We start from the raw sequence: 27,478 nt of genomic DNA on the forward strand, positions 1-27,478 counted from the left end.
GTAATTTTTGAGACGACCCCCCACCGTCCCCGAGTCCGCTTGAGAAGCCCCAGCGTCATGCTGAGGCTTTTGTAGAAGCCGGGGAGGGCTTCTGATCCTGGGAAGGAGCTGCGTGTTGCTGTCTCTTCCCTCGACCTTTGCCTCGTGGCAGATATGAATAGCCCTTTGCTCTCTTATTTTTAAAGGAACGAAAGGGCTGCGGTTGAAAAGTCGGTGCCTTTTTCTGTTGGGGAGTGACTTGAGGTAGAAAGGTGGATTTCCCGGCTGTAGCCGTGGCCACCAAATCTGATAGACCGACTCCAAATAACTCCTCCCCTTTATACGGCAAAACTTCCATATGCCGTTTTGAATCCGCATCGCCTGTCCACTGTCGCGTCCATAAAGCTCTTCTGGCCGAAATGGACATAGCACTTACCCGTGATGCCAGTGTGCATATATCCCTCTGTGCATCACGCATATAAAGAAATGCATCCTTTATTTGTTCTAACGACAGTAAAATATTGTCCCTGTCCAGGGTATCAATATTTTCAATCAGGGACTCTGACCAAACTACCCCCGCACTGCCCATCCAGGCAGTCGCTACAGCTGGTCGTAGTATAACACCTGCATGTGTGTATATACTTTTTTGGATATTTTCCATCCTCCTATCTGATGGATCTTTAAGTGCGGCCGTCTCAGGAGAGGGTAACGCCACTTGTTTAGATAAGCGTGTTAGCGCCTTGTCCACCCTAGGAGGTGTTTCCCAGCGCTCCCTAACCTCTGGCGGGAAAGGGTATAATGCCAATAATTTCTTTGAAATTATCAGCTTTTTATCAGGGGCAACCCACGCTTCATTACACACGTCATTTAGTTCTTCTGATTCAGGAAAAACTATAGGTAGTTTTTTCATACCCCACATAATACCCTGTTTAGTGGTACCTGTAGTATCAGCTAAATGTAATGCCTCCTTCATTGCCAAAATCATATAACGTGTGGCCCTACTGGAAAATACGGTTGCTTCGTCACCGTCACCACTGGAGTCATCGCCTGTGTCTGGGTCTGTGTCGACCGACTGAGGCAAAGGGCGTTTCACAGCCCCTGACGGTGTTTGAGTCGCCTGGACAGGCACTAATTGATTGTCCGGCCGTCTCATGTCGTCAAACGACTGCTTTAGCGTGTTGACACTATCCCGTAGTTCCATAAATAAAGGCATCCATTCTGGTGTCGACTCCCTAGGGGGTGACATCCTCATATTTGGCAATTGCTCCGCCTCCACACCAATATCGTCCTCATACATGTCGACACACACGTACCGACACACAGCAGACACACCGGGAATGCTCCTAACGAAGACAGGACCCACTAGCCCTTTGGGGAGACAGAGGGAGAGTTTGCCAGCACACACCAAAAGCGCTATATATATATATCAGGGATAGCCTTATAATAAGTGCTCCCTTATAGCTGCTTTGTTATATCAAAATATCGCCATAAATGTGCCCCCCCCTCTCTGTTTTACCCTGTTTCTGTAGTGCAGTGCAGGGGAGAGACTTGGGAGCCGTCCTGACCAGCGGAGCTGTGAGAGGAAATGGCGCCGTGTGCTGAGGAGATAGGCCCCGGCCCTTTTCCGGCGGGCTCGTCTCCCGCTATTTAGAAAAATTAGGCAGGGGTTAAATATCTCCATATAGCCTCTAGGGCTATATGTGAGGTATTTTTAGCCTTTATAGGTACTCATTTTGCCTCCCAGGGCGCCCCCCTCCCAGCGCCCTGCACCCTCAGTGACTGCCGTGTGAAGTGTGCTGAGAGGAAAATGGCGCACAGCTGCAGTGCTGTGCGCTACCTTTAGAAGACTGCAGGAGTCTTCAGCCGCCGATTCTGGACCTCTTCTGATTTCAGCATCTGCAAGGGGGCCGGCGGCGTGGCTCCGGTGACCATCCAGGCTGTACCTGTGATCGTCCCTCTGGAGCTTGATGTCCAGTAGCCAAGAAACCAATCCATCCTGCACGCAGGTGAGTTGATTCCTTCTCCCCTCAGTCCCTCGCTGCAGTGATCCTGTTGCCAGCAGGAATCACTGTAAAATAAAAAACCTAGCTAAACTTTTTCTAAGCAGCTCTTTAGGAGAGCCACCTAGATTGCACCCTTCTCGGCCGGGCACAAAAATCTAACTGGAGTCTGGAGGAGGGTCATAGGGGGAGGAGCCAGTGCACACCACCTGATCGGAAAAAGCTTTACTTTTTGTGCCCTGTCTCCTGCGGAGCCGCTATTCCCCATGGTCCTTTCAGGAACCCCAGCATCCACTAGGACGATAGAGAAAACAAGTGTATCACTGTCGTGTCCCCCTGCTGGCTACAGGCAGGTCCTGCATCGTACTGCGGGTGTTCGGGAAAGTCCCCAGGCCTGGGAAATCCCCAAGGGGAGGAGAAGCGGCCAAGCTAAGCTTGTGTGAGAGGGAACCGGCTGCTGCTGCCGCTACATCGATTTAGCAAACCAGCTTACCCACGGAAACTGGTAGCAGAGGCGGCGGGGAGCGCAGCACTGGGACACAGATTCCGCCCTGCACAGTCTAGTCTCTGCTATGAAGCTCTGTGTCCGCCAGTACCTCGCCTGGAAGCCCTGTCAGCACTGAGCGCCTCCTGTCACACATACATGGACCGCTCGCTGTGCTCCAGCACCAAAGTCCCAGCTCACAGGTAAGGCGGTGCGTAGCCTGCTGTGACATGCTGCGGTGCAGGATTTTGGGGCGTATGAACTTGCCTTGTTTGTGGAGAGAGTTCGTAAAAATACTACTATGGCATGGTAGCATGCATGCATAAGCGCACGAAAGAGCTGTAGCATATATGTTGTATTTATTTTCCCATAAGTTTTGCGACGCCGTTTAGCAGCCCGGCTGGCGATCCCTGATAGGTGCCGTACGGCGCATGCCCAGCAAGTGCAGCAGCTCTGACTGTCACTTCTGTCTGTTTCCTTGGGAGATTGGTGTCATTCTTCGTGGACTGGCAAATATGTATATTAAACCTGAAATTGATTTTATTCTGTCCTTAATTTTTTTTAAACATGACATTTTTATTAGAAAAAGGGTTATATTGCTTACTTGTGTGTATCACACCTTTCTGCAATGTAGATATATTACTGTCATGATGGTTATGTTGTTTGGAGCTTTCGTTTTTACTGCATGACAATTAGAGTGCGACTTTCAGGACTGTGACATTACTCCTATGTTTATTCAGGACCCGCTACTGTAAGTAGACTATGGGAGAGATGTATCAAACCTTGGAGAGAGGTTAAGTGGAGAAGTTGTCCATAGTGGCCAATCAGCTTCTAGCTGTCATTTCTCTAGCACTGTTTAGGTTGCTAAGGACAATATCTCCACTTTGTCTCTCTCAAAGGTTTGATTTTCTCCTACGTATATTATTGCTATGAACACACTAGACGACTCACAAACGATGCGATGACATCAGCGACGGGACCCGGTGGGGGTGCCGGCATTGGCAAGTGCAGACACGCTTGCAGATGCCGGCAGCGACAAACTACAGCAGGGGGAGGAGCAGTTGCCAAGCTGCATTCGTCAGCATGGCCCTTAATGGTTGCACCCGAGAGCTTGCATCGTCAGCAGCATAGTGCATGCACATTGGATGATATCGTGAACAATGTATCAGAATCGGGCTCATCATACACAATATCGTCTAGTGTGTACGTGTCTAATGCCGGGAATACACGTACAGATATGATCTTTTACAGTGCATTGGACTTGATCTCAGCACTCCGCCCCCATGTGAAGGAGCAGGGGAAACGTCCGTTGGTCGGCCGCGGTAGGGCATACACTGCCTGATGCGGACAACTTCCAGCTTAGAAAATATCACGTTGGACAGACATGGTGGATGATCTGGCATTCCCAATCGATCTATATTTTTGGATCAGTCACCCGTATACACGCTACAATTATCTAGGCGATCCGCTAATATTGGGCGTATCGTCCAGACCATAGCGTCTAAGCCCAGCGTAGGTAATGAATGCCTGATCGGTGATATTGAATTGTTCTGCAAGTGCCACGGGTTCTCATTACTTATTGTGCTTGTCACACCCAACTGCAACAGATTTAGACACGTAAAGTGGCCAAACTTGACAGTAGTTTGGTCCCCCAAAAGTCAGACAGTGTGCAGATTTTTGCTTGCCACCTCAGGAGGTAGCGAGCAGAACTAATAAGTGCCAGCGGCACTGGTGACCAATTGCAAAACAAGTGAATAGCTCCCATCTGGCACCCATTACTTACAGCCAGGGGTTAAAGGGGAGGAGTTGGGACGACGACAAGGTGGAACTAGTTCCACCTCCTCCACGGCCTTGCACAGTAATTTTATAATGTATATAAGAGGTACCACTGTGTAGCATAACATGAGTAAATGGCACTACTGAGTGATGTAATGTGAATAAGGGGCACTGCATGCGCTCTAATGGGAATAAGATTGTGCTACTGTGTGACGTAATTTGAATTGGGGTACTATTGTGTGTCAACGCCCCTTCCTTGTGAGACCACTGTCCCTTTATAATGTATGGGAGGTAATGCAAAAATGTATAGTTTGCAGGGTGATGACGAACACTCTAGCGCTGGCCCTGACTTCGCCTAATGGGAGGAGAGGAGGTGGCGGGGAAAATGAGTTCCACCACTTCTCCTGGACCATTTTAAGCCCTGCTTACAGCACTCAAAAATAATTGCATTTCTCCCCTAGAAGAGTTATAAATGCAGAACCATATCACAGACATGTTAAACATTATTATTATTATTATTATTATTATTCTTTATTTGTTATGTGTCAACATAATATGCAACACTACATTCAGGACATGATACAAACAAAATATGTCTAAATACATAAAATAAGAATTGTTTCCACATTGTGGTGGAAAATCCCGGTATCCACACCATGTAATGTAATTAGGGATTTCCTCTTGGTCACTCGGCTTGGAAGCATTACTGTTGGATGAGTAGGATCAAATGTGTAAACCATCTCTGAAATGAAGGGCTTTTTGATTACTTCATGGAGGTTTCACCTTATCCTGACTTTTTATAATTCAATGAATCACCAGTAAGAATTACTATTTTGCTGCAGGGACTATAATTGTAATATTTATTTTCTTGACAGATAGTGATACATTCTTGAGTACTATTATAATCACTTATGCACAGTTTGCATGATCAGAAAAAAAAGTGTACCCAAAATATAATGGCTGTGTCTGCTGACTATTACCGCTTTCAGATCGCAAATGCCGGATCCCACCCGGTAAGAGAAACGTGTCCTTACCGGGTGGGATCCGGCATTTGCTCTCCTTTGCTGGCTTTCCGACTCGGCAATATACCGGGTTGGTTGCCATAGCAGCTGGGGGGCACAGCAGCAGCAGGGGCGGGGGTGGAGGCGGCGCTGGGAGATGAGCTCATCTCCTGCGCCGCCTCTCCATATGCTGTGAATGGGAATCGTGTCGCATCGACGCAGCTCCCATTCACACTGCACCTGACCCGGTATTCAACCCGGGTATAATCCTTCTTTTATACCGGGTTGAATTACCGGGTCAGACGACCCGCTAATTCTCGCGAAGTGCTTTCACATCGCACACTGACCCGTGTCGACACGGCAATATGCCGTGTCGATACCGGGTTATTTGTGCGATGTGAAAGGGGTATGACCCGTGTCGATACCGGGTTATTTGTGCGATGTGAAAGGGGTATATGTGTTTCCCAAGATCTGACTTGGTTACCTGGCCCAGAAACAAGAATACTAAGGTTTAATGTTTAAATGACCAGCAGATGTGCCCAGGATGCGGCTGACGTTTTCAGGTCCTCTGTCAGTAGAAGTGTGGCCCTGGGCTGCAACATTAGAGTCCATCACCACACTCCCTGCAGTCACCCCAGTGCGGGCGTCCCATGGGGAAAATAAGAATAATGAAAGAGTGACATTGTCATGTATATAGTGTTTGAGATGCACCCCTAAACATTGGTGCCCTAGGTTATCGCCTAGGTATGCTTATTGGTTGCTTTTATTTTCGTGGTGCTGCATTTCAGACAGTTGAACAGAGCTCACAGCAGTCCCTGTGTACATATTGCAATTCAGTGGCTTTCTGTGGCTGTCTTGCTTATGGCATAAACTCAAGCCATGGCCCTGAGCAGAGCCGTAACTACGTGTGTGCCAGGTGTGCCTGGCACACAGCGCAGTTGCCCTGAGGGTGCAACGGCCAGCGGCTTGTAATGAGTCAAATTGACTCATTACAAGCCGACTGTGCTGTGTGCGCCCGTGCGCCACGCTGGAGAAGAGCAGCAACGCCGGAGGCAGGGGAGGAGGAGGAGGGAGGGGGACTGGAGCCGCAGCACCGCTATATAATTGGTAGAGGCTCCGCTGTAGCAGTCCCCTCTCCTTCCGCATTGGCTTCCCAGCGCTGCTGTGAATGCTGGGATGCGCTTTCCTCATCCCAGCATTCAGAGCGGCGGCGGGCAGCCAATGCGGAAGCAGAGGGACAGCTCCTCTACCAATTACATAGCGCTGCTGCGGCTCCAGTCCCCCTCCCTCCTCCTCCTTCTCCCCTGCCCGGGATCTGCCAGCACTGAGGAGCCTGAGCCAGCGGGGAGAGATGGTAAGTATCTATCTCTCTGTCTGTCTGTATCTATCTATCTATCTATCTATCTATCTATCTATGTGTATAAAGGGGGACTGGCAGCCGTAATGTGTAAAAAGGGGGACGCTGTCTGCCGCAATGTGTAAAAAGGGGGACGCTGTCTGCCGCAATGTGTAAAAAGGGGGACGCTGTCTGTCGTAATGTGTAAAAAGGGGGGAGCTGTCTGCCGCAATGTGTAAAAAGGGGGCGCTGTCTGCCGCAATGTGTAAAAGGGGGATGCTGTCTGCCGTAATGTGTAAACAGGGGGGCGCTGTCTGCTGTAATGTGTAAACAGGGGGGCGCTGTCTGCTGTAATGTATAAAAAAAGCATGCTGTATGCTGTAATGTTTAAAAAGGGGGACGCTGTCTGCCGTAATGTGTAAAAAGGGGGACGCTGTCTGCCGTAATGTGTAAAAAGGGCACGCTGTCTGCCGTAATGTTTAAAAAGGGCATGCTGTCTGCCGTAATGTGTAAAAAGGAGACACTGTCTGCCGTAATCTGTAAAAAGGGGGACTGGCTGCTGTAATGTGTAAAAGGGGATCTACCTGGTGTAGTGATGCTACTGTGCGGTGTAATTTGAATAATGGAGACTACTGTGCACCGTAGTATGAATTGGTATTATTTTGTGGCCACATCCCTTCCCCATGAAGCCACGCCCCTATATATTTTGTGCGCGCCTATGGCGCGTACTGCCCCTGTTTTACATAGAGGGGGGGGCACCAATGCTGTTTCTTACACACAGCGCTAAAATGCCTAGCTACGGCACTGGCCCTAAGTACAGGAACACCACAAACAAATAAATAAATAAAAGTTAGTTACATATTAAAAATATGGATCTTGTAAAATATAACGTAACGGGGAGCTCTCCAATGTGGGAATGTGCTATGAGAATTCCTACTATTCCCTGCAGAGCAAGCATCACCAATTAATATACACATTGATAGAATAAGCACATAAACGTTCTGTGTCCCTGATGTATTTGGTAGTTATTGCTGATTGAAGTCTAAAAAGGATACACACTTACACAATCCTGTTTATAAAGCAAGAAAAGGAATGATGTCATTGTGTTCACATCCACCTCATGTCAATGATAATTATCAGTAAGGAAGTTCAGGAAATTCTCATCAAAATGTCCTCACAAGAGAAAATCTTTACAGTCTACAAAATCTACCTTGATGGGAAGGATGTTGTAGACGTTTAGCATAAACCTTCTAGAGATTGTTGGCTTGAACACCTAGAAGTTAATTATTGTTGCGCAAAATGGCTTAGTCTCACTGGAAAATTCTTGTAATATAATGCACAGTGGTGTGTATAATACCCCTTTCACACCGCCTGAGGTGGGTCGCACCCGGAAGCTTGACACAGGTGATTCCCGGGAGCGACCTGCCTCCGGCCCCTCAACGCCGATGTCCCCAAACCAGCATATTGCCAGGTGGGTGATGCGTGGGGGGCACATGATCTCCAAGCGCCGCCCGTTCACACACAGTGAACGGGAAACGGGTCTCATCGACCTGGCTTCTCGTTCACACAGCACAGCGAGCCGGGTTGAACACGTGTTCAACCCTGCTCGCTACCAGAGTTGGAATACGGGGTCGCTCGACCTGGATTATTCCAACTGGGCCCTTTCAGGCCGCACAGCAACATGGGTTATGTGCGCTCATGTGCAATAACCGGTGTTCAAAGCTGGCGGTCTGAAAGGGGTGTTACTTACTGCTACTGTGCAGGGGCTCGTGGGGGCAAGATATTCTTGCCATTTGATGATGGGAGAAGTTTTTTTTATTTTCAGGGTGCTTCTGCAAAAACACATTGGGTGACATTCAATTGTCTATTGCGGCACTGACAGCTGCCGGGTGCCCGATGGAGCAATTCAATTGTTGCTCCGGTCGGACTCGAACAGTTGCCGGCACCGTCATTTTATCTCACACCCCTGGAATGTGCAAAAAGTGACCAGTTTGGGCGCTCAAATTGCACTTTTCACGTCGCGCCCATTAGTTTAGTGGGGTAGAGCTGCTATATCTGGCTAAACCCAGCCTGTTTGGGCGCGATGTGCAAGATAAAAATACAACAACAAAAAATTTCATATTGCCCCCCAAATTCCCATCACTTTATACTGGAGATCGGGAGCGATAAAACAATTGAATCTCACCTAATGATGTAAACTATTGACCAGTACTGTCCTCTTACTGTTGTTCCAAAGAACCCAAGTAAAGTTTTCTCTTTGCTTTTGACATCACATTTAGGGGCAGATGTACTAAGCCTTGGAGAGTGATAAAGTAGAGATAGATTAAGGTACTAGCCAATCAACTCCTGACTGTCAGTTTACAGGCTGTATTTGAAAAATGAGAGGAGCTGATTGGGTGGTACTTTATCTCTCTCCAAGGCTTAGTACATTTGCTGTTTAGTCTCTATTACATGTTAAAGTCAGGGTCTCCATATTCTCCTAGTGTTCACTGTCCGAACTTGTACGCTTTTTTAAAGCATTTACCTTGTTATTATTTGCTGCTTTTAAAAAAACGTACAAGTTCGGACTCCGCGCTCCGGCCGTCTTGCACTCCATTCCGTCCAGCCCTGTATGTCCATAGTGGCTACCCTTTAGGTTCAATTACAAAATGTAACTTGCAATTGAATAAAAATATTTGACAGCTAGAAGTAACATAGCCTCTGCTCTATTTACCATCAGATTCATACTTATTAAACACATTAGTGACGGGATGTAATGAACTCTGAGTCCAGCAGCTGTGCAGTGCGGCCGGCAACCCGCACAGCCGCCAGAGTTCATTACATCCCGCCCCTGGTGTTGTTTTTCTGTACATATCACATGTACGTATTGCTATGTGAACAGGTTTCACAGTCTTCAAAACAGGAAGCTGAAACACAGAACAACCGCACAACCAGTTCTGTTACAGCATCACGCTGGTTACTAAGATATGCTCAATGTATAGAAATCTGCTAAAGCTGCAATTACATGGTGTCACTGAAAAACACTGCAAGATAACGTGTCTAGAAATATAGGTTTTACCTATTAAAAATGCTGATGAAAGTGTATGTAATTATGGAAAATGTACTTTGATATGAAGAAGAGGAGGGTTATGTGTGTGTGTGTGTGTGTGTGTGTGTGTGTGTGTGTGTGTGTGTGTGTGTGTGTGTGTGTGTGTGTGAATATATATATATATATATATATATATATATATATATATATATATATATATATGCAGTATATATGTTTCAATGCACTGTATTAAATAAATGTGATTTTTTTTTAATATTTCAATTATTTTTTGCTGATCCTTCCTTCCTGCTACAAATATATGTATTGTAGTATATACATATGCAGACTGGCACTCAGTGAAGATTGCAGTAATGTGCCCCAGTGCCATCCATTCACTACCATGTGGTGATGAATATAGAATACAGTCATATTGTAGTATATATACATGCTTGGACATATAAGAGCCAGGGCCACGTGAGGGAACTGGTAATTCTGCACTGTAAGATGTTTGTATTGTGTACTGTACATATAGGGGGTAATTCCAAGTTGATCGCAGCAGGAATTTTGTTAGCAGTTGGGCAAAACCATGTGCACTGCAGGGGAGGCAGATATAACATGTGCAGAGAGAGTTAGATTTGGGTGGGTTATTTTGTTTCTGTGCAGAGTAAATACTGGCTGCTTTATTTTTACACTGCAATTTAGATTGCAGATTGAACACACCCCACCCAAATCTATCTCTCTGCACATGTTATATCTGCCTCCCCTGCAGTGCACATGGGGGGTCATTCCGAGTCGTTCGCTCTGTAATTTTCTTCGCATCGCAGCGTTTTTCTGCTTAGTACGCATGCGCAATGTTCGCACTGCGACTGCGCCAAGTAATTTTGCTATGAAGATAGTTTTTTTACTCACGGCTTTTTCTTCGCTCCGGCGATCGTAATGTGATTGACAGGAAATGGGTGTTACTGGGCGGAAACACGGCGTTTTATGGGCGTGTGGATAAAAACGCTACCGTTTCCGGAAAAAACGCGGGAGTGGCTGGAGAAACGGGGGAGTGTCTGGGCGAACGCTGGGTGTGTTTGTGACGTCAAACCAGGAACGACAAGCACTGAACTGATCGCAGATGCCGAGTAAGTCTGAAGCTACTCTGAAACTGCTAAGTAGTTTGTAATCGCAATATTGCGAATACATCGTTCGCAATTTTAAGAAGCTAAGATTCACTCCCAGTAGGCGGAGGCTTAGCGTGTGTAACTCTGCTAAAATCGCCTTGCGAGCGAACAACTCGGAATGACCCCCCATGGTTTTGCCCAACTGCTAACAAAATTCCTGCTGCGATCAACTTGGAATTACCCCCATAATTAGGGTGCAGTTTTACACAACATAGTAACACATTTCTATTGCATAACATAGGCCAATAACTCCCAAACTTTCTTGAATCACGGAGCCCTAGAGTATAAAAAAAAAAAAATTCACAGCACCCCTAGGATAAAAGTTTGCTATTGATATATTTGGAAAATAATATTACATTAAGTAAACTGTGCCTACCTGTTATCCCTAGGTTCAGTTATGTGGTGGTGTACAGTTGTATTCTGATTGACCACATGTTTAATGATTTGCAGCCACTAGCACTGGTTTTGCCTATCACTTTGACCATAAATAATCTGATTATGTCCTGGACCACCAACCTGAAGCACCCCTACAAGAGCCTCGCCACACCTCAGTGTGCCTAGGCAAACAGTTTGGGAACCACTGCCTTAGGCTATTCATTATAGGTCATTACACGCATAGGCAAATGCAGGGGGGGGGGAGGGGTATTCTGGTTGGCTGGAAACCCCCCGCCCCTTGCCAGCGGCTCAAATTATGACCGCGATAGCAATAGTATATAATAGAATTATTACAGCTGCTGCCACAATATGCAATTTAAGGGACAAAGCAGAGCTACTGCACATGCCCAATGGTAGCAGCTTCTTTTACCAAGTTTGCTGTGTGTGCAGATCTGAGTGCTCAATCAGTGCACTGGACCAGAGAGTAGCTTCCAGGAAGAAGAGACAGGTGCCTTACCATACGGCCGGAGAATGTGTGCTTAGAAAGTGCAGTTCTATCTCCTACTGGTTCTATTATGTTTGTTTGTTTGTTTGTTTGTTTGTTTGTTTCCTTATTTACTATGGAAAGTTTAACCTTTTCCTGACCACTTATGTTTATTAAAGTTAAATATGCAGGATTGTTAGTGTGCTTTGAGGACTGAGGTTGGGAAACTGGCCTATACCTTACACACATCATATACTAGCTTTGTGCTCCCAGCACATGTTACACATATCATATACTAGCTTTGTGCTCCCAGCACATGTAACACACATCATATTCTAGCTTTCTGCTCCCAGCACATGTTACACACATCATATACTAGCTTTGTGCTCCCAGCACATGTAACACACATCATACTCTAGCTTTGTGCTCCCAGCACATGTTACACACATCATATACTAGCTTTGTGCTCCCAGCACATGTAACACACATCATATTCTAGCTTTGTGCTCCCAGCACATGTTACACATATCATACACCAGCTTTGTGCTCCCAGCAAATTACACACATTATACACCAGCTTTGTGCTCCCAGCAAATTACACACATTATACACCAGCTTTGTGCTCCCAGCACATGTTACACACATCATATACCAACTTTGTACTCCCAGCACATGCTACACACATCATGTAACAGCTTTGTGCTCCCAGCACATGTTACACACATCATATACTAGCTTTGTGCTCCCAGCACATGATACACACATCATGTAACAGCTTTGTGCTCCCAGCACGTTACACACATCATACACCTGCCTTGTGCTCCCAGCACATGATATACACATCCTACACCAGCGTTGTACTCCCAGCACATGAGCCAGACATCATATACCAACTTTGTGCTCCCAGCACGTTACACACAAATAGATGCAAGTTGGTTCTGCAATCCGTTGTAACAGTGAACTCGCACTGCGACATCGTGTAAATTTGCAATTAAAGTACAGACTCACGTTGATTTTCTGGGGAAATTTGCATTTTTTTCACGTACCTTCCTGAGCAGGTGAAAAGGTAAGGAAAACCTTTATTTTAAAGTAAAATATTGGGATACAGTACAATACTTTTGGCACACCCCTCTCAATATATAAATCCTGCACTTGGAGGGATTTAAATAGCATAATTTGGCCAATAAAGACAAGTCAATTTTCAGGTGAATTTCTCTAAAAAGCTCAATAATGGGTTAAATGATGTGGGGCAGGTACATGGAGGTACTTTATTGATGGGAGAGGGGCTATGAACTTGCAGATGAAAGGTTAAACTGTTTCTTGATAAATTTGACAACCTTGTATAAAAACACTGCAAAATTACTATACAGACATATTTCTCTGTACCTCGAAATGCTGGAAAGACTTTGATTTGATGAAAAATACTTCCTTGCTATCATTTTTCAACCGTTAATAAAAAGTGCAAAAATCATTCATTGGACACCTTTTACAAACCACCAGTGCTTTCCTTATGGCCACTAACAGCCTTCTATATGGTCCTGTTACATCAGTTGGTGTCCAGGATGGTTTCCTCTCTTTTCCATGCACTTCTTCCAGGTTCCATCTTGTAGAAAAGTTACCCAAGCTTGCTGCGAGCGCTGCACATTGGCATTTCTAATTCTCACATTTCTCGGGTGCGCGCATTCATGCAATATATACGAGTTTCAGGAAACAACTCTCTTTCAGAAACTCCTACTTCAATGGACCCCTAAATGCTTTTTGAACCAAGTCAAATAGATTTGTGTTTTAATTACCATTTTATTATAGTTATTCATACTTTGACATTCACTCATGGTGCATTGGGGTGTGGATTATTACATCTACACTAAAAAAAAAGGTTGACATGGAAATGGTCGACACAAAAAAGGTAGATGTAATAAAAAAATTTGTGTGGTGTTTTGTCACTTCTGTCACAAACAAGCCTCATTTATGTACCACTTCCCTCCCGCATCACGCAAGGTGCCTTACTCCACTACTGCTGCGCTCGGCACAGGTTACTATTCCCAGTCGTAGTCCATGTGGATGGTAAAGTATGAAGAAGCTGAAAAAAAACCTGTGTTGACCACTGTCGGGTCGATCTTTTGACCCTGTCGACCTTTTGACCCTATCGACCTAATCCATCGCTACCATTAGTGGTCAACCTATTGACTGTAGACCTTTTTAGTGTAAATCTATAGACCGGATACCGGTGCATTGTCCTCGATTGAATTGTGAAGGGCAAACAATGCCAGAGGATTTGTTATACTCCTTTCAGAAATAAGCCAAAACCCCAGTTTTTCTGCTGTGAATGTGCATCGACCTGAGCCAATCTTATGTCTGAAAGAGTCTACCTGGCTTGACAGTCCCCGGTCCTGTTACTTACCCTTCAATTGACCAGGGTTATTCCTGGGACTAGTAACCCGGGTCAGTGTCTTGGCTTCTGTCTGAAAGGTATGACCCATGACATGCCTTAAAGGAGTTGATTGGCGGGGGGACAGTAGCACTTGGAGATTCCATAATCTCCAAACACCCACTATAAAGCTTTGCATACACTATACACTTTTAATTGGCAGATCATCATCTTGTCCAATCTGGCTGGTAGGAATGAAAATCTACTAATGTATGGGAACAAATTAACCACTTGCTCCCAAATACTGGAAGATGGACTAAAATGGTCATTCAGACAAATTAGTTAAATAACGGATTTAACCAATTTGTTTGAACGACAGATTTTGACCGTTTTCCAGTGTTTGGAAGCAAATAGTTGACTGTTATTTGCTCCCATACATAACCAGATTTTCATTGCAACCAACTACATTGGACAGATGATCTGCCAGATAATTGTATAGTGTATGGTCAGCTTTAGCCGGAAGACCTGGGTCACTGGAAGACTCGAGTCTGGTGTGAAGGGTGATGACCCAGGAATAACTTGGGTCGTCACCTATGTGCGAACGGGGACCTTGTCATATCTATTAATCTGTTCAATTTATGTTCATAAATGGAGGGCAGCAACTAGTTACTGTTAAACCATATTGATGATAACTGCAATGACATACCTCCCAACTTTCAACTGTAGGGAGTCGGGACCTGCCGCACCTGATAAGGGGTGGGGCCTCTTGCATCGGACAGAGGGGCGGAGTCTGGTGCTGTGACCACCATTTTAATCAATTTGGGGGCGTGCCCAGCGCTTCCTGAGCAGCTGGGCAGCCCCTGGCTAACCCTCTCATCTCTTCAGTGATGACTGGCTCTCCCACCTGACCCCCCTGCCCGCAGGACACTGTGGCCCGCGGGTAGACAGCGAGACAGTGTCCAATTAGCTGGACTGTCCCGCTGTATTCGGGACAGTTGGGAGGTATGCAATGATAAATAATATTTCCAGTATTTTATACAATTAGTGAAGCACTAGGAATACTTTTATACTAGGGACTCCACACTAGGTGGGGAATTGCTATTTTTCTATGTATTATTGTATTATCTTGCACAGGTTGGATGTAGTGTGTGTCATCAGTCATCAGATATGCTTGTGGAAATCACTGGATAGCAAGGTTTATTTGCCATGGTGTGAGTGTGTTTAGTGTTTTTACAGTATTCAGATGGTGCAACCAGTGATAACCACTGATTTGCAAAACCATTAGGGTCTGCTCTTTGTTGTTGTCTCCTTGTCTTTATGTCTGACTTGCTAGTATTTAGCAAAGCAGTTCATGTTTTAATATAACATGTTATTTATCCTTGTTGCTCCAATGTGTAGCTTCCAGTAAAGTTATTATGTATCTCTATAATATGATGCAATTGAATAAAAGTAAAAGTTTTGCTGGTGGGTGGTTGTGAAAATGTAACCACATATTGTTAGCATTTTGATTTGAATCACACGTAAGTCAGTTTGTACTTGCAAGTATAGCAGATATACAAACTTTACATCCTGGTTTACACTACTAAAAGAGATGTAAAAAGTATATGTAAAGTGAAATATATAAAGCATGGTATTCAAAGTAGACTACAGTACCCCAACATCACAAATCAAGTAAGAGCTGTCCCTTGCGGTATGAGGACCCCCGTGTTCTGTCCCTACTATGCATGCACGGCTGCCAGCCAGAACGTGCGCAAGTCACGGGAGACACTCCTCTCTGGGATTTATGTCTAAAGCAGCCCATAGGCTTCTGTTGGCAATGACATCTATAGATGGCGCTGCCTATATGGTATAAGCCCCAGTAAGTTTTGCTTTACAGACCTTCATATATATGGGAAAACTTAAAGTGTTACCCATAGTGCTGCCATTCTGATCTTCTTCATGGCCATAGCTGCTAAATGAATTTCCTCGTGTTCATTTTTCATTTGAATGTTATCTATGATCCTATGATTGCCGGGCACTCAACCACCATGACTGCACTGCTTGTACATGACGTTAAACACTTAATGGGGGTACACACGGGAGATTTCTCCTGGAGATGTGTGCTGAGCGATCTATCAGTGACCGCGCAGCACACATCTCTCCCCCCGCTCAGCATCGAGCGCGATGTGTGCTCAGCGAGCAGGAGTATGGGGACGGGGGGAATGCTCATTCCACCTAGCGATCTCACTAGATTAGGCATGCATTCATGCCTAATCTAGAGCTGGCGATAGCGACGTGTGTGGTCGCGCATTGCTGTCGCCGGCACCCCAACACACGGCGTTCTAAATTTTTAACCATTCTGTGTACAACCCTTTAGTGGTAGTAACACCTTCTATTCATCCTGTAAATAATTTTTAGCCTCAAGCAAAGCATACATTTATATCTTACATTCAGTTCCCAGCATTCTGCTGGAAATACGGGGACTAATTCTGAGTTGATCGCAGTAGCAAATTTGTTAGCAGTTGGGCAAAACCATGTGCACTGCAGGGGGGACAGATATAACATGTGCAGAAAGAGTTAAGGGGGGTACTTACGGAGCGATCGCTGCTTAAAATGTAAGCAATCTGACTAGATTGCTTAGATTTTAAGCCTGATCGCTCCGTGTGTACCCCCTACAGCGATAGCGATGCGCAGCCCACTGGGTGAAATGAGCGCCCCCCCGTCTCCCCCCGCATGCTCAGCACACATCGCGCTGTGCTGAGCGCCGGGAGAGATGTGTGCTGAGCGGTTCGCTCAGCACACATCTCTCCCACATCGGCCAGTGAGTACTGGCCTTTAGATTTGGGTGGGGTGTATTCAAACTGAAATCTAAATTGCAGTGTAAAAATAAAGCAGCCAGTATTTACCCTGCACAGAAACAAAATAACCCACCCAAATCTAACTCTCTCTGCAAATGTTATATCTGCCACACCTGTAGTGCACATGGTTTTGCCCAATTGCTAACAAACTTGCTGCTGCGATCAACTCAGAATTACCCCCACAGTCTGCAAAAGGACAGGCAATAATTGATGGTTCCGGTAACATGGTCGACCATTCATACCGGAACCATCAATTATTGCATGTTATGGTCGACAGTCATTAGGTTGACCACTATTGGTCGACATTGACATGGTTGACATGGAGACATGGTGGACACATGAAAAGGTGGACATGGATTTTTGAACTGTTTTGCTGTCAGTTTTTCCATAACATGACCAGGAACCCTAATTAGTGTACCATGTCCCTTCGCATGGCTTGCATCGCTCGCCATGCTGCGGGCAAGGTGTCTTGCTCCACTACCGCTGCGCTTGGCACAGGTTACCATTCCCAATCGTAGTCCACGTGGATGGTAAAGTATGAAAAATGTTAAAAAAAAATTTATATATTTTTTTTTTAAAAGCCATGTCAACCTTTTCATATGTTGACCATTTTCATGTGTCGACCATGTGTCCATGTCGACCAATAGTGGTCAACCTAATGACTGTCAACCATAACATGGTCGACCATCCAAACAGATACCATAATTGATATGGAGTGTTATATGTAGTGCACAGACTTGTCATTTTGATTTGTTCTGTTGTGTTGTTGATGTATTGTTGAGATTTGAGGAATGAATACCATTTGTTTGTCTTCTTTGCTGGGGAAAGATGTGGACAGATTACAATAGACAGAGCAGAAGACAGGGAGATAGTTTGAATGTTGGTCAATGTAGATCTCATAAAAACCAGTGTGAGGGAGTACTGATAGACAACTTTGTATGCATATATGGCCTAACTTCATCTGGAGCTGATCTTGCCTTTCTGGATATGATCCATTTTGTACTGTGGGAGTTGTCAGTTTCCCCACTTTGATAAATATTGTCCTTTATATTCCCTGCTGGTGTTTATTTATTGATTGAAGGCATAAACATATACTAAACTATAGTTAAAAAAATTGCTTAGAAACTGGATATAATAGCAATTTTTTAAAAATATTTAGTTGTGTTTTTATATATCGGAAACGTACCCTTAGATATAGGGAATGTAGTTGAGACGACGGCGTTCAGGATCTCGGCAGTCAGAATACCGGCGACAGAATCCGACAGCCGGATTCCCGAGCATAGGTGTGTGGAGGAGGGTTAGTGTTAGGCTGCGAGGAGGTGGAGGATTAGGGGGAGGTTTTAGGATTAGGGTTACATTACTGCTGCCCCTCCTGTCGGGATTTCATGCATTCGGGATTCCGGTGTCTGTAATCTGACCACTGGCATCCTGACTGCCGGTAAATAATGTGTAAAGGGATAATTTTCCGGCTTGCTTATATGCACACAGGAGTCTGTATACTTTGTAATATTTAATGTTAACGCTTACATCAGTGCATTATTTAAGATAACACAATGGGGCAGATGTATTAACCTGGAGAAGGCATAAGGAAGTGATAAACCAGTGATATGTGCAAGGTGACAAAGGCACCAGCCAATCAGCTCCAATATGTAAATTAACAGTTAGGATCTGATTGGCTGGTGCCTTTATCACCTTGCACATATCACTGGTTTATCACTTCCTTATGCCTTCTCCAGGTTAATACATCTGCCCCAATGTTTGCTGGGGCACCAGTGTATATTTCATCTTTAAATTCCAGTTGTTACTTACATAGACAACTCCCTCTAGATATTAATGTGAATATTGCCACCACTCATTTAATAGTTGTAAATCAATAAATTGTGAGACTTTGTGTCTTTTACATATCAATTCATGTGTAAATCGCATAGTACTTTCCCTATAGATTTATTTCTTAGGTTAAATACTTAAATTGCATCAGATCTGTATGACTAATTTTCTTTTTTTGTTTTTTTAATTTGTGAAATCACGGAAACTTGCCTTCGTTCTTTTGTAATGGTAGGGGATTTTTCTAGCTGTGCTTCATGTAAAAAGCTACATTTGCAACATCCAGGTATGCAATCCTGTACAGATGACAGCTGACTTGTTTCCTTGCTCTTTTCCACAGAAACATGGCAAAGCAACAGGTCCTTCCACAGGACTTATACATGAGTAACATGCTGAAGGCTGTTAAAATCCGAGAGAGAACCCCAGAGGATTTAGTCAAGCCCAGCAATGGAATTATCCATCACTTTAGAACAATGCACCGATACACTATGGAACTGTTCATGATATGTCAGTTTTGCAAAACATTCCGGGAGCTCCTGCAAAAGAATCTTTTTAACAGAAGCATGCAAGTTGCATTGGAAAGTTGCAAAAAGCTTAATGCATGTAAAGAAGTGAAGAAACTTATCCCGTTAAGGACAAATGGTAAGCAACATTTTATATTGACATGGCTTTAGGTCTGTTTTGAAGCTAAACCCTTTCTTTATTAAAGTATATGTGCTAGAAAGGAATTGTTGTCACTGTTTAATCATGCTTTGCATATGTTCCTGAATTTAAGGTAGATGGGTTTTTTTTGGCATGATGTTATTTTTGTTATGAAATAGTATTGTCTGCAGCGCTCTAAAGCCTCCTATCAGTACTGTACATGCATTTAAGTTTGTAATGTGTTTGAACACATTAAGGTCAATAGAGTATCCTAAACCAAAGTACAAGTGCTCAGTATCATTGGACGTGCAATGTTACGGGTGTAAATAAACCTAAATTGTAACTTATTAAGCAAAGTTGGAAGCACCCCAAATCACATTTCTCAATTATCACAGTCCCAGACATTTTTTGTAGCCAGTTAAAGGCTCTATCCACTATGGCTTGGTAGTGGCAAAGGGTCTAATGTGCACTATAAGTCCCCCATTGATTATGTACAATAAAGGGGGGTACTCACGGAGCGATAATCTAAGCAATCTGACTAGATTGCTTAGATTTTAAGTATGATCGCTCCGTGTGTACCCCCCACAGTGATAGCGATGCGCAGCCCCGCGCGTCGCTATTGCTGCTGCTAGATTGGCCTGCCATGCAGGCCAATCTAGCAGGTCGCTCATTTCACCCGCTGGGTGAAATGAGCGCCCCCCATCTCCCCCGCACGCTCAGCACACATCGCGCTGTGCTGAGCGGTGGGAGAGATGTGTGCTGAGCGGTTCGCTCAGCACACATGTCTCCCACATCGGCCCGTGAATACGGGCCTTAAGGGTTATTTGAGTGTACTGTATGTAGTATTTCTGAAACTCCTGCCATCTCTGGTAGACTGGCTACACTAAGGGGTCTATTTACTAAGCCTTGGATGGAGATAAAGTCGCTGGAGATAAAGTACCAGCCAATCGGCTCCTAACTGCCATGTCACAGATGTGTGTTTGAAAAACGACAGCTAGGAGCTGATTGGCTGGTACTTTATCTCCAGCGACTTTATCTCCATCCAAGGCTTAGTAAATAGACCCCTAAATCCCATTTAAATAGCTGGATGGCTCTGCTTACATCATTGTCCTTGAATAGTGTTGCACAAATTCTCTCTCACACTTGTTTGGTCAAAGCCAAGGGCTTCAACAAACTTATGCAGTAACAGGAGCATGACAGACAGATTACTTATACCCTGATGCACAGGCACGAGAGTCACTCTTTCTGCTACAGTAGCCATCTTATGTAAATGGCATTGAGGGTATATAAATCTGGATGCTTGGCTTGCAAAGACCATTCTCTAACCCCATATTGTCATTTGTAAGTCTGAAAGCATTGTGGGTCAGCTGTAATTGATCCCCATTACTATTTACAAAAAAAAAGTCCTTGTCTGTATAGAAATATCATGTTTGTTTTAACAGTATGGTGGTTGTATAGCTTAGAAATGCCTATTTATTTATTTATAAAGCATATTTATAGCACATGATCCACTTTATTAATTTAACAGTATTTTTTACAAAAAAAGAAAAAAGTTTGAATAAAAAATGTAAGATGTGGTTATGATTACATGCACCCTGGAATTTGATACATACTCTAAATTTGATTTATTAGCAAATAAAAAGGCACCTGAACCTGATAGTTACAGTTGTCAGGGATATCTGCAGCATATAGGGGATGCAGTTAATATCCCGGCTGTCGGGATCCCAGCGTTCAGGAGATTGACACCAGTATCCCGACAGTAAGTGAAATGCCACCGGTCGGAATCACACCACCAACCAAGTGGGAATATAACATGTGGCGAGCCATCTGGCCTGAAGTGCGGTGAGCCCGAGGGGACTCGTTGCCGGGATTCTGACAGAACATTGTGGGCTTTCTGAGGGGTGAATATCTTGCAGCAAGCTTATTTTCTGTGTGAGTCACCCCTTGTGTGATTTAAGATATCAGAATGGCAAAATTAAGGAAGATAGTTGGTCATATAAAAATTGAAACTTCATACCAGCAAGAGAGAGAAAAAATCCCGGCATCAATTGGCTGTGCAGATTTGACTTGCTTGATGAATATGCATTCCTGCTGGGCTGGGCCCCGCCCTGCTGGAAAGTCCTGTGTGCTTCTCTGTTGAAAGAACAGAAAAAAATACAATAGACTTCAGCCAATCGCTACTCACATAGCAGAACAGTGGGAAATTCCAAGTGACAGGGAATTTTATACTGATTATTCACTGCGTGAGTGCAATGTACAGGCCTAACAAATCCGATCTTTGTTCTACATTTTACAATAGGAGGAAAATTTACCTGTCAGCTTTATGAACAGACAGTATGATTGTGCTAAACTTACCATCCTCCACTGAGTAAAATCAAGTGTCAAAAGACATCTGCAAAATTCTACAGAGCACATTATAAATATAGATCAATAGTGTAACTATTTGCTAACAGACAATGCGTTGTAATTGTAATCAGATTCCACCCTAAACTCTACTATGTAAGTGTATTATAAAGCCCCAGTATAATGGGGGTCATTCCGAGTTGTTCGCTCGCAAGCTGCTTTTAGCAGCTTTGCACACGCTAAGCCGCCGCCTACTGGGAGTGAATCTTAGCTTATCAAAATTGCGAACGAAAGATTCGCAAAATTGCGAAAAGACCTCTCTGTGCAGTTTTCTGAGTAGCTCGAGACTTACTCTGCCAGTGCGATCAGTTCAGTGCTTGATGTTCCTGGTTTGACGTCACAAACACACCCAGCGTTCGCGCAGACACTCCTCCGTTTTTCCAGCCACTCCCGCGTTTTTCCCAAAAACGGTAGCGTTTTTTTGCACACACCCATAAAACGGCCAGTTTCCGCCCAGAAACACCCACTTCCTGTCAATCACATTACGATCACCAGAACGAAGAAAAAACCTCGTAATGCCATGAGTAAAATACCTAACTGCATAGCAAATTTACTTGGCGCAGTCGCACTGCGGACATTGCGCATGCGCATTAGCGACTAATCGCTCCGTTGCGAGAAAAAAATAACGAGCGAACAACTCGGAATGACCCCCAATATGTATAATGATGGTACTATCCAGCATGTAATATATATGCACCAGCTCCCCATCTCGATTATTCACATCGTCTGGCTGTCTATCAAACATCTAATGTTTTGTTTAGCATTGAAGGCTCTGGAATTTAAAGCTAGATAAAACCCACTTGGCCCATCTAGTCTGACCCTTTTTTAACCTTTAGGTAACCTCAAACCTATTTGACCCTTTTGTCTTCATAGTTCACAAGCAGTCCCTAGAAGTATATTTGTCCCCAAAAAATCATATTTATATCCATATAGTCATTTTTGGCTTGAGGAGCCTGCACACTGCATACGCGAGTATCAAGCTTCTGGTTTTTCCTTTATTTGGCGCCTCTCCCTGATGTCACATTGCAATAATACATACATCAGTTTCTCTCTAGGTGAGTAAGCTATACAGCTATACAGTAGTGAAAACGCGATCCAAATTCATCCCATAGAACAGACAATCCAACATTCGAAAAAAATATTTAGTCTCCATAGTTCATACACAGTCCCAAGGAGCACAACCTTTACAACTTTTTTAGAATGATAGATAACTCTTTCATTACTTACATTGTGTGTCCTGATGATGGGGGGGGAGTACCCAGAAACGTTGAAGTAAAGCACGTTAATTTTGCATATATATATATATATATATATATATATATATATATATATATATATATATATACATACCCCTTCCCCGCGGGTGCATGCACCATATGTCTCTATTGGAAAAATTAAGGGGGGTGGGGATTCTCGGTCTGGTACAAGGCACCAAAAAATCTAGTTACGGCTCTGCCGCTGGCATCCCGACAAGCGGTATTCCATGCTGAACCCATACTTATTTTGGTATGGTAGTTTAATATCTATTACTTGCCATTGTGCAGGGGTTATAGGCCTTGGCAAGTTGTTGCTGATGTCATCCTTTCATAAGATGCCACCGTATTTTAACGTAAAAATGTAACCTTTTTGAATACCACATCTGTGTTATTCATAGTTCAGGAAATGTGAAACTGTGTTAGTTTACCTGCATAAGAGTTTGCATTTTTCTTTAATCTTTTTGTAATGGAACAAATGAATAACTTAATCAGTGTCACTTTATGTCACCTTATGATTTTATATCACAAGTGACTCATGGAAAACTTTTTGTCCTGTGACTGTGATTCATTCCTCTGTGTATGTATTTGTTTTTACTATTGACAGTCAAAGATGAACTGTGAAATGAAAAGATTTTTGTTGGTCTTTTCTGCTTATTAAAATAAAGACAAAGCCATTCTTCGGAGTTTCCCTTTAAAAAGGAATTGCAACTATTTGGGGTTTTTCATGTTGTGGTATGATGGTGGCTACATGCTGGTTTGTGTAAAAGCAATGCAAGTAACAATCACAGATATACCTTTAGAAGACCACAGACCTTGACCAAACTTGAAATGTGGTTTTTGGAGTTAAAGGGCATCTCCTCCCTTTTCCTGGTTTGTTATCATTCAGTCGGGCCAGCTATGTAAAATAAAGAAATAAATAGAATACTTACCCTTATCCACTCCAGCCTTAAGGTGCATACACACAATATCGTTTTTAATATCACCCAGTGTGTACGCTACTATCAATAAATGATGCGCGCTCTTGCGGCTCGTTATAGGCCCCCTCTGCCGCCCGCACATGCAACTCAATCTGACAATATCGTCAGAACCTGCATGTACGGGCCGGCGGGATGATACCACTGTATGATACCGTTAGTGATAGCGTACAGTGTGTGTGCACTATATCGGCTGCGCAGGAGGGTAGGGAAAACACCAGGTGATATTACTCATAGAGCGTATCATCAAATGTGTACCCAGCTTTACTCAGTGCTGGTCAGTTATATACTGCAGGAAAAGGAAGTACACAACTGCTTCATATACTCTGTAAGGTAGGGGTGGGCAATTATTTCAGCTGAGGGGCCACTTAACACTTCCCAGTGAATATTTGAGGGCTGCACACTTAGAATAAGCCCCTTTTATTTATAACGGGCCAGTTCACATTTACCCACCCCTACTATAAGGGGTACATGTACTAGTCTGCACAATGCAGGCACCAGCAAGTTTACTGTTTAAAGAGGCAGTCCTTAAAAAGGCAAAAAAACCTGTTGTTTGCCTTTTAAATGATTGCCCTTTTAAATAATCAGCCAGACTCGCTGTAAACTCACCAATGCCTGCATCGCTCAGGCTATTACATTTACGCCTAAATCTTGTACGAAGACTATAAAGTCAAAGGGCCTGATGCAGACATACATCTGTTTGCAGAATAGAGTGTATGCTGCCATGTCGTACGTATTTGTATTGGATCTACATTTACAGCTGAAAAGGCATTCTTATGTATGCAAGGTTTCCGCAATGGCGCGTTGAGACAAATGTGGGCTATGCATTGTTGGATGTAAAGATAAATCCACCTGTCTCCAGATCTATTTTAAGCACATAGCATAGAATTGGTGCAAGTGTACACTGCTGATGATGACTAGTAGCAAAGCAAGTGTACGAAATGGGCAGGTAAGATATGTATAACTCTGCATATGGGCAAACACACACTATTTCCCATTCATGAAGTGCGGGAGCCAACGAGTTCCACTTCCGTCAAACTCTGCATCAGGCCCTGAATGAAGTGCCATTATAGTGGTTCATTGTGATCATCCTATTTATAGCTTTTTTTGTATAAGATACAAAACATTAACGTTCTGTGTTGACATCTTTACCTGTTATATTGGGATAGCTTATAGTTTTTGCTGGTTTGTAGACAAAAACTGCAGTGCTGTGTGGCAGACTAACCATTCGTTATGTGTTGTCCATTAAAAATGTAAGCATTGTTTTCTAATTGACCTATTGATCTCGTATTACTTCTGTAGGAGATGGAAACTGTTTACTGCATGCCGCGTCCATGTATATGTGGGGTGTGCAGGACACTGATTTACTGCTAAGAAAGACCTTGCACAGTGTTCTCAGGACAACAGACACACGGAACTTCAAATTCCGATGGCAGCTTGAGTCTGTTAAATCCACAGAATTTATACAAACAGGACTTCGATACGACACACGGGTAAGAAATAAAGACAGCTATTCAAAAATGAAGAAGCCTGAAAAATCTACCCAGGGATCTAATTTATCTTCTACTAATCAATTCATTACAATGAAAATGGTGAAGAGCAATCAAGCAGCTAGATGTAGCACAGTGGTTCGTTGAAAATAACAGGTTAATCATAGCTGCAACCAACCCTAAGTTTGAATAAATTGAACTAGCGGATGAGTGGAGCGGAAAGAAAGGTAAATCTTAAAGTTTGAGAGGCGGGGAAAACTTGATAATGTAATTTAGCAGAATAACAATTATAGCTGTTGGCTGATACAGCCACTGTGCTAATTTCTGGATCCAAGCAGTTTGTTGGTTACAGTTATTGTTCTAGTTCCGGGCTGCTGGATGTTGATAACCGCAGACACAGCCCTAGTTCCCAGCAAGTGGTGATTACAAGTATAGCGCTAATTTCTGGCTCCAGGCAGTTGGAAATAACAGGTACATATGGGACATTATGTAAACTTGGTAAAAAAATTTTTCCAAATACCACAATAATTGTAGTGATTACTAAGGAAGGATATAATATCCCCTCATTTATACTAAGAGGAGCCAAATAATTACATTCATGAATCTGGTATGTTTGTCCTTTGAATAGTAAAAGATCTATAGTTTCACCTCCTGGATTTTAATTGAGTATATTATATATTTAATGACTAAGTCATATGTCTTCAGTGTGCCTGTTTGTGGGCTTCTGGCCTTCATAAGCAAGTGTTTTATTATGTTGTTAAGAGGAATAAGTCACAGCTTTTGCTAAAGCAATTATATTTGAAATCACTTTGATCCACAGAATTGGGATGAAGAATGGGAACACCTTGTCAATATGGCATCTTCAGAAACCTCAGTTGGCCAAAGTGGGCTCCAGTATCAGTGCCTCGAAGAGATACACATATTTGTCCTGGTTAACATCCTTCGAAGGCCAATTATTGTTCTTGCAGGTAAATATATAGCCAATGTAAAATTGTATTAGCTACAATAACAGAACATTAAAACGTATATTATGATAGCAGCTTTCTGAATTTGTATTTGTTTTTAAATATTCCATTCTGTAACTTATTTTGGGCTGTTAACAGTGGTAAATATGATTTATTATTAATTACTTCAGTTAATATGCTTTGAGGTGGGGTTAACACTATTATAACTTTACTCACAAGCTTAATGAAAGAGAAAACGTGGGTGATTACTGATCTATGATCTGACTTAAATGAGCCCTCTAAGCCATAATTCTTATTAGGTGAGGAATGACTTACCCGGTTCCCAGAATATATTGTCTCTCAGCCCATGCATTACATTCATGCACTTTAACAATTATCCTGGTTTCAGTAACTTTGGCTAAACAACAGTCCTCTGTTGTTCTTTGAAACTGACTCTTACAAGTTTTTTTATTCAGTACTGGTCATTCTCTGTACTTTCATTGAAAAAAATGATCCATCCATTGAAACTTTTATCAACACAACTGATTCTCTAATTCAAGTTATCTAATTCAAGTTAACTTTTAGTCCTTTATAAAGTAAATTTATAATAATGCCCTTTAATGTCAAAAGCAACTGTATGGAACATTCATTTTGTTGCAAGAACCAAGATGGTAAACATTATTTCTTTGTTCAATAGATAACATGTTGCGAAGTTTGGAGTCCGGTTCTAGCTTTTCCCCACTTAATGTTGGTGGAATTTACCTACCTCTTCATTGGCCTACACAGGAATGCCATAAATACCCCATCGTTCTTGGATATGACAGCCAGCACTTTGCACCACTTGTCACCATGAAAGACACCGGTCCAGGTATGTCAGAGTTGTGCAATGAGATTTAACAGCTATCCTGTGTGGGCTCGGTTTGTAATCCCGGCGGTCGGGATGCCAGCGGTCGCATGACTGACAGCGGCAACCCGACACCGGACGGGGGTAAGTATTTCTACCCACCCCTACTCTACCCCTAACCCTTCGTGAGTGTCGGCTACAGCTAACCATCTGGGGGTGTCTACTATGGCAGACCTCCCCCTAGTACCTAACCCTAACCACTCCTAG

At 43.5% G+C, this 27,478-nt stretch overlaps 1 protein-coding gene across 2 annotated transcripts in view; it reads left to right on the plus strand.

Annotated features, from left to right (window-relative positions):
* Positions 1 to 2,215: 2,215 nt before the first annotated feature.
* Positions 2,216 to 27,478, plus strand: part of TNFAIP3 (TNF alpha induced protein 3) — a 37,413-nt gene continuing 12,150 nt past the window's right edge. The window contains exons 1-5 of one of the 2 annotated variants that reach the window (XM_063917415.1): positions 2,216 to 2,666; positions 18,999 to 19,300; positions 25,236 to 25,426; positions 26,244 to 26,391; positions 27,065 to 27,235. In XM_063917415.1, the coding sequence (XP_063773485.1) occupies positions 2,623 to 2,666; positions 18,999 to 19,300; positions 25,236 to 25,426; positions 26,244 to 26,391; positions 27,065 to 27,235 (856 nt within the window). In that variant the 5' untranslated portion in view covers positions 2,216 to 2,622. Of the gene's footprint in view, positions 2,667 to 2,884; positions 2,981 to 18,998; positions 19,301 to 25,235; positions 25,427 to 26,243; positions 26,392 to 27,064; positions 27,236 to 27,478 lie in introns of those variants that run through there. The other variant, XM_063917414.1, reaches the window with a different exon arrangement.

This window comes from Pseudophryne corroboree, chromosome 4 (assembly GCF_028390025.1).
Source record: "Pseudophryne corroboree isolate aPseCor3 chromosome 4, aPseCor3.hap2, whole genome shotgun sequence".
Classification (NCBI taxonomy): domain Eukaryota; kingdom Metazoa; phylum Chordata; class Amphibia; order Anura; family Myobatrachidae; genus Pseudophryne; species Pseudophryne corroboree.